The following is a 7,587-nucleotide window of genomic DNA, read 5'->3' on the forward strand; positions in this document are numbered from 1 at the left end:
AGTAGACACTGTGTAAACATTACGAAAGAAAACATTATTACAAATCTTAAAACGTTAAAGCAATATGTTAATGACACTTGATACACAAACACTTATGGTTACACTCACTCAGAGTCCACCCATGAAAAGAATGCACATTTTTTACAAGGGAACTAAGTGTGTTCTTTAAAAAAAAAAGAAAAAAAAAGTGACATTTATAAAGGACAAAGAAATTACATGACCACCTTTTTCCTATCTTGCAAGTTGCTATTCCACTGCTACACTCAAAGGAACAATAAGAGCAAATACAAAAAGCAGCTGCATTTTAGGGTTTTTCTTGTAATGTAAAATCTATTCAACGTCGTTAGAAATGTTAGAAAATGCAGTCCCCCAAACTCCTTTTTGGAAGGTCACTCGTAGTTTCACAGTGTGGTTGCCAGCTACACGTCTAAAGGAGTTGGGGCGGTGTGTGTTGCGGGCAGAACATTACTCTCAAAGTGGCCCTGGTTCGTTATGTTCCCCGCAGGAAAATATCTGGCAACTACAAACGTCGACCCATCTTCAGCAGTGGCTTTACCCACTCCCAGCTTCTTTGTGCTCTTCCACACCATGGCCGTGAAGTGACCTGCAGACAAGCCAGTGGAGTTAGAGCTCAACCCACTCAGCTGTTTAAATATTTAGACTTTCAAGAACCCGTTTCAGTCTTATGTCTGCGTGAGTTTCAATGAAACAGCGTTGAGTCAATTTAAGGAGCTAAAGCTAAACAGACTGAGAAGAATGTCACTTGGAATGAAATGAAGGGAGACTGGTGAAATCAAGATAAGATGTGACAGCGTTTCATGTTTTTGTCATAAGGTTGGATAGAGTAATGCCAGTGGAGAGTTTTTAATATAGTTTTACATGTGTGACTTGGTAATTCTGAAGACCGAAGATTTAAAGACAGAGTTTAATTTTTTATCATCTAAACCACACGTGACAAGAAAAAATTATAAATGATGCACACATATACTGGACTATATGTCGCACTTTTTTTGTAGTTTGGCTGTGTGAAGTTTGTTTGTTATTTTCACATTGACAGCCGCTAGAGGGCGCTCTCGGCTTGTGTACCAGTAGCCATAGATATCATATAATAAAGGCTAGATGTCTTAAGGCAGAGTCACTTCCGACATTACCAGCGGCCATCTTGCCACAGGGAAGCTTTCTGGCGAGCTCAAGTAAGTGAGTGATTAGCACTAACACAAATCCACTTATCTCGCTGAAATCTTCACGGATTTACAAACGGTTTGGTTTCTTAGAAACGTTATTAACATGGCTATAATTCTGAATGCTGGAACATGTTGAAATAAAGATTTTCTTTTTTATTCATATGTATGCAGTGTCATTACTACATCTCTGACATTTATAACAAACCAAACCATTTGAAAATCGGTAGAAAATTTTGCAAGTTATGGTTATATATATATATATAAGTATATGCGCCATAAACCATTATGTTACGAGTGAGCGAGCTCCCTGTGGCAAGATGGCCGTCGTGTGCGGACGTCGCCCTCCATTGGCCAGAAGCGCATAAGAGACATCTAGCCTTTATATATATCTATGCCAGTATCTGCTTCTCCTGCACCACTGAAAATTAAATGGCAGGAAGAAAGTTTGGAGTGAGCGAGAAACTTTGGGGAACTGGCAAAAAGCGGGGGTTACTCTTACTGTAATGAAGAAAACACAAAAAGCTAATTGCGGGCTAAAAGCTATATGGCTACAGCTAGAGGAACAAGTTCACAAATCGGTGCTTGAGCAACGTGCTGCCGATTGTCAACGTTACAGTTACGCGTCCATGCCCAGGTAGTTGCCAAGGCTGGTGCAACTTATATATTTTTTTTTCTTTTTCATTATGCATTCTTTGGCTGGTGTGACTTATAATCCAGAGCGACTTATAGTCCGGAAAAAACGGTCATTAAAAATATTAATTAATTAGTCTTTTTCCTTAATCTAAGTGTCAAAAAGTTGACTCAAGGAGAGATTTCTTGAACAGTAGTTCCAGAAATCAAAGACAAATGTCCTTTTTTTTAAATTTTTTTTTATTGCGGTGTGGAACAAATTAAGTTTTCTTTTTTTTTGTTTTTTTGCCATTAATATATTCGTTCTCTGCATTTGTCCAGTGTTTTTATGTTGCCGGTGCTCTGTGCAGGAGCAGTGGCATTGCAGTTCTCAGGGGCCCATATTCAGATCTTGAGCTAGGCTTGGTTAGGTCTCGCGAGTGACAGGTGGGGAAATAATCTTTATTATTTTCATTATTTTGAACAGAAAAGGGGCTCCTTTATGGGGATGGGGTGCATTTGAAACCCTCTGCCCTAACCCCCAACAGGTCTGTTAATAGAATCTGGGGGATTAGTCTGTTGTGCATGTAATAGCTTTTGTGCTTGAATGAAGCTCAGGAGTTACAGTTAAGTCTGTTGTCTTTCCCATTTTTGAACCTGTATTTTCTTTTCGGTGCCAAAAAAGGTGCAGCAGAACTCTCCTTAAAGTGTCTCGGGAATGTCTTAGTGACAAATTCCTGAAGAAATGTTCACATTGTGTCTCAAAATCTCAAAAAGTGTTCCTCACCTGTTCCTGAAGAAAATCCAGGGCGTTTGAAGTTGTATTTATTAACCTCCTCATACCAGCGCTCTGATACGTCTTTACCTGAAACATACAAAGACTGAATAACTTTCTCTCACATTCATATCACCGTTATAGCTTAGACCTCGTGAGTGCTTGTCATCACATAGAGTGAGAGGTTTTATGGTCACAACACTCAAGTCTAGAGTCAACATATTTGCACGATGACTCATACAGTCTGAGAGCTTCTTTTTTTTTTGTGGAAACAAGGAAATCGGACCCAGCTGTTCACTTTATAGGTTCTCACAGTAAAAGCATTGGACACACGGTTTAAAGGTGCAAATGTTGTACCTGACTGGTCATAGGACGCCCAGGCCAGGTTCTCTCCACAGCTCCCTCTGGCGGAGTCAACACTGTGCTTCAGGATTCTTGTGCTTGCCAAACTTTCTGCATAACTAAACAGAGAGATGTGATGTTATATATATGGCAGGGAACTCAACTAGGCTTATGTCATTGCTTTTTAAATGGTGGGTATTGGTAACCGAACATTACATGGATTATTGTTGTGCAAGACAGTGGAGTCCCTGCCTGTGCTCAACATGTTCAGATCCGATATCAAGGCCTATCTTGCTCTACAAATACTAATACCAGAAAATAACTTAGTGTGACTTAATATGTTAGCATTCATTCCTTTTTTTCTGACATTCACAAAGCCGTATTTGCGCATTTGAAGGACCTACCGTGTTGCCTCTTTGCTCAGTTTGCTGCTCAGCTTCAGCGGAGGGGCCTGGTGTTTCTTCCTGTACTCATTATGGGAGTGGAGCAGCTCCCCGGCAAACTGCTTGGAGGCTGTGACACACAAATGACACGGATTTGTCAATAGAGACACGCGCTGACTCCCTGTCTGCCACTGGTGCCTGTCACTCACACAGAAACAATGAACCTATTTACACTGCTCCAAACAAGACGACCAACACTTCTCTCAAACCAGCGAATGTGAAGAGTTTGGATGTTTATTATGCAACAAAACTTGAAAAGGCTTCACATGTGGCTGGTTTTAGCTTGTTCAGCTCAAAGTCCTAAGGGTGAATTGTTGCCTTACCTGACTTCCCCATTGTTGTTGCCACCAAGGAGGGCGGGTGTTAGATCTGCAAACCCTTCTTCTCTCTCTTTCTGCCTTGCTGCCTCTGCTTCCTGATATGTTGAAACAGCTGCTTTCATTTCAGTCCTTCCCAACTAGATTAATAACCAAAGATCCCCAGGAACTAGTTTCATTCTGCAGCATGCTGTGCCTATCTGTGCTCACAACCAAGAGAAGATATTTAAGACAACCCACTGCTGAGGGGGTCCCCATGAGGTCACTGATGACATCATATCTACGAGACGTAAACCCATATACGGCTGTACCGGTGACAGATGGAAGAGAAGGCTTGTGCTACTCATAGCAGCAGGGGGGGCACACAATCTGCTCTGTCAGGGTGCACTGTAAGACACAATAGGAGACAGTGAGAGGACACAAGCAGCTTAAGTATTCTGCAAAATACAAAAAAGTGGTTCAAAATTAAGATGACCAGGGAGACAACTGCTCAAGTGCCGACTGCTGTGTCCTTTGCAGAGGTGGGTAGTACTCAGTTACGTATATTAAGTAAGTACATTATTAAGTATATGTACTTATATGAAGTGACTTTATTGAAGTAATTGCACTTCTTAGAGTAGTTTTACCATATGGTTCATGTCATGTGACTTTTGGTTGGCAATCAGCTGTTTGGAACCGTGCCTACTTAAATATCAATTAAAATGGAGCCTCAAGGCACTCTGTGGAGGTGGGCGGAGTTACAAACAGCTGATTGCCAACCACGATGACTAGAGTAAAATTACCACTTGTACTCTTACAACAGGGAGTACTGTAAATCTCTAACTGGGAAAACTTCACCTTAATACATAAAGTAGATGTAGTTTATGTTTCATGTACTAAAAAAATCTTTATCAGAATCAGAATAGTTTTTATTGCCATTGTTTGTAAACAGGTTCACTAACTAGATTTTTTTTTTTGGTCAGACGTGCAACATTAAACATAAAAACATATAACACACAATTTAGATAACAATAAGCTATACAACTTTAAACTATAAGGCTTTAGGGCATGCATAAAGAATATTAAAATAAATAAGATACAAAATAAATAGAAAAAAATAAAATATGGTAAGACGACAACAATTGACATAGAACAACAACGGAATTGGATTTACATATTGTGTAGGTGTATAAAGTGATAAGTGATAGCAGCGGGTCTAAGTGTGGACATAGTGCAATAAAGCAGATTACAGTCTGTACTGAGTTGTTAGGTCTCTCTATCGTTCATGAGTCTGATGGCGGTGAGGAAAAACTGCCTGAGGGGAGAGAGGTGAATAGTCCATGTCCAGGGTGAGAAGGGTTAGCTGTGATCAGACCCACTGCTGTATATTTTTCTGGCATTTCCTTTGGATATACAGTAGCCTACTTAGATTTTTCCAGTTTCTCATAATGAATGGTAAATCAGACTTTTACGCTCAAACTGTTTTTTAGTAATTCTTTTGTTTTACTTCTTCTTGAGTAAAAGTATTTTGAAAGTATAGTTTATCTTATATTGCACTTTTTTTTATACCCACCTCTGGTCCTTGAGCAAAACACTCCCCACATCATGCCTAAGTGGTTTGTTGTGATGGGTCCGATGGCCCAGTTTGGCAGCGTCCCTTCTGTCAGTCTACCCCAGGGCAGCTGTGGAGTGAGAGATAATGTAAAGCGAGGCCAGAAAAGTATTTTTTTTTAATCCGATGATAGTGCATCTCGAAAAAGGTTGACCGCAATCAAGTTAATGAATGAGAATTGCTGTAACATTGTCACCAGCAGATGGAGCCACAGGGCAAGCTTTGCTATATCTATTTTCTCTGCGCAGTTATGGCCGTTTCCAGGGCTATAGGCTAACCTACTCAAAACATGGTTCTAGTTCAGGGGTAAATGCTTAATCCAGTGAGACACAAAGTCATCATGGAAGAAATGCACACTGATTGAAGGGTAAAAGAAATGGGTACAGAACCTTTATTGAAGTGTTCACCTTGTGTTCTGTTCTGACCCCTTGTGTTGACTCATTTGTCCTAATTCTTCGCATGCAGGTAAAGCATATGCACCTTTTCACATGCTTTACCTGCGTATGACCCCCGTAACAATTTGCAGAATTCGTATAGAGCCTCAGCTTCTAAATCCTCTCCAGTCTGAACTTTTGAAAGTGGACCCCGATGTCTGTGTTTCACCAGACAACCCCCTTCACTAAGATAGTTCAATAAATCCTCCACAAAGCCATTTGTACAGGAGCCCTGGCTGTACTTCCTGCGATGAAAACAGTGATGAACAATTTCCCGACTACAGCAGACACGGAGACAGGCATCATTCATTGTGCTCTGAAGCAGGTTTCACTTTGTCAGTATGAGCTATGTAACCCACGGTACTTTCACAGGATTCCGGACTGACACATTCATCACGGAAATAGATGTCATTACTTTTATGAAACTCTGAAAATTCTATGCAAACACCACACAATGGATAACCTTTCATTTTACTGCGCATGTCACTGCTCCCAAACCGCCTGTGTACTTTGGTGCTGGCTTGCAAATAAAATATGCCCTTTTTTTCCAGTGCGCTCTTAGATTGTGTTGGTGATTATCCAAGTTAGCGCCAAAGTGCTGTGTGCAACTACTCAGTGTTTGAGAGCTGCAGCAAATTGGATCAAGTCCAGGCTGTAAACTTTATTATCATTTGGCTGAAGTGGATAAATCAAAATAAGTGCACTCGCTCGACCAAAGATCGTAAGATACGTTTTCAATGTTATAGTGTGTAAATGACCGCCCATCAATTTGAACATGTGCAAAGCTTGTAGGCTATTCTTATAATCCCCATTCTGATCATTGAATTACTTAACGCCAGCCTCTCCTGACACAAGGTGCAGGTTTCAATGAACTGTCCATGGAATCAGATGCCCTTAGGCAGTCAGTCACCATGCCCTGTATGTAGTGAGCGATTAAGTGATTTGAGATGGAAGAGGTCATTGCAGATTGCTTTTCTGTGAGTCTGCACTGGGGCAACTGTGGCGGAAGCGAAGTGAGCAGAATGAATAAATATGGCAATGTGAAGCAGTCTGAGTCTTGAAAGGTAAGTGTAAGCCTTTTTTAAATTCTACAGTGGTCGATCACAGACATTTTCATTTAAGTTGCCCAGTTGCGGCAACTTATTGCATTCATTTGAATAATGAAAGTTTCTGTTTTTATGAGAAAAGTTTGTGTTTTCAGAAATAAGTTGTGTTTATTACTATTATTTGTAACTTAATACTTGCAGACTTAGGAACTGGCAAGTGCAGCACATATCCCATATTAAATGCAGTTTGTCTATTACCCTTAGGCTTCACACTTTGGAAGTTTCTGCTGAAATGTAGGTATTAGCCATGACTGATGAAGAACATGGTTTATGAGAGATGCATTTATGAATTAAAGTGATTAAATATCAGCCTACACAATCAGTCTCTTACTATGTCCATTCTACAAGTATAGGCATATATGTGCACGGGTTAGACACGTGTACTGTGCATAAGCAGTGCAAGCTCAGCGACACAAGTGCATCAAACATGCAGAGCCGTGGGAAGATATTTTGGTTAGGGGGAGCTGAGGAACAAGACAAAACCACATATCCTGTGTTTATTATCTGTCTATCTCTAATGATGAATCTGCTGAAACAGAAATATTTGGGGCAAAGATGGACCTGTTCAATGCAACAGCCATCTCTAGGCAATTGTCTGTCTATAAAATAGCGTTTGTTTTTTGTTTACTTTTCTCGAAAGACAAAAAAAAATCTGAACTTTTTATTATTCAAATGAATGCAATAACTTGCCGTACTCTCGAGTACTCTGCTGGTACAAAACAAAAACTTAAAATCGAAACCTCAACTTGATTGCAGTAACGCTTTCAGCCACTAGGTGGAACCACG

General features: G+C 40.3%; 1 protein-coding gene across 1 annotated transcript; it reads right to left on the reverse strand.

The window, feature by feature from the left end:
- Positions 1-377: 377 nt before the first annotated feature.
- glipr2l (GLI pathogenesis-related 2, like) lies at positions 378-3,988 on the reverse strand. The gene is made up of 5 exons (XM_079561270.1): positions 3,677-3,988; positions 3,315-3,423; positions 2,926-3,029; positions 2,581-2,658; positions 378-604 (listed from the first exon to the last, which is right to left on the reverse strand). Exons 1-5 carry the CDS (start codon positions 3,687-3,689, stop codon positions 420-422), a joined length of 489 nt encoding a protein of 162 aa, XP_079417396.1. The 5' UTR covers positions 3,690-3,988; the 3' UTR covers positions 378-419.
- Positions 3,989-7,587: the final 3,599 nt, after the last annotated feature.

The sequence above is a fragment of the Gobius niger genome (genome assembly GCF_951799975.1).
Source record: "Gobius niger genome assembly, chromosome: 8".
In the NCBI taxonomy this organism is placed as follows: Eukaryota; Metazoa; Chordata; class Actinopteri; order Gobiiformes; family Gobiidae; genus Gobius; species Gobius niger.

What these genes read in the sequence shown, in the direction of transcription:
- glipr2l (XM_079561270.1), bottom strand. An exon ending in GGCGTCCTATGACCAGTCAG is followed by an intron (nt 2,659 to 2,925) that starts GTACAACATTTG and finishes TGTATGTTTCAG; the next exon opens with GTAAAGACGTATCAGAGCGC. An exon ending in TGGATTTTCTTCAGGAACAG is followed by an intron (nt 605 to 2,580) that starts GTGAGGAACACT and finishes GCTTGTCTGCAG; the next exon opens with GTCACTTCACGGCCATGGTG.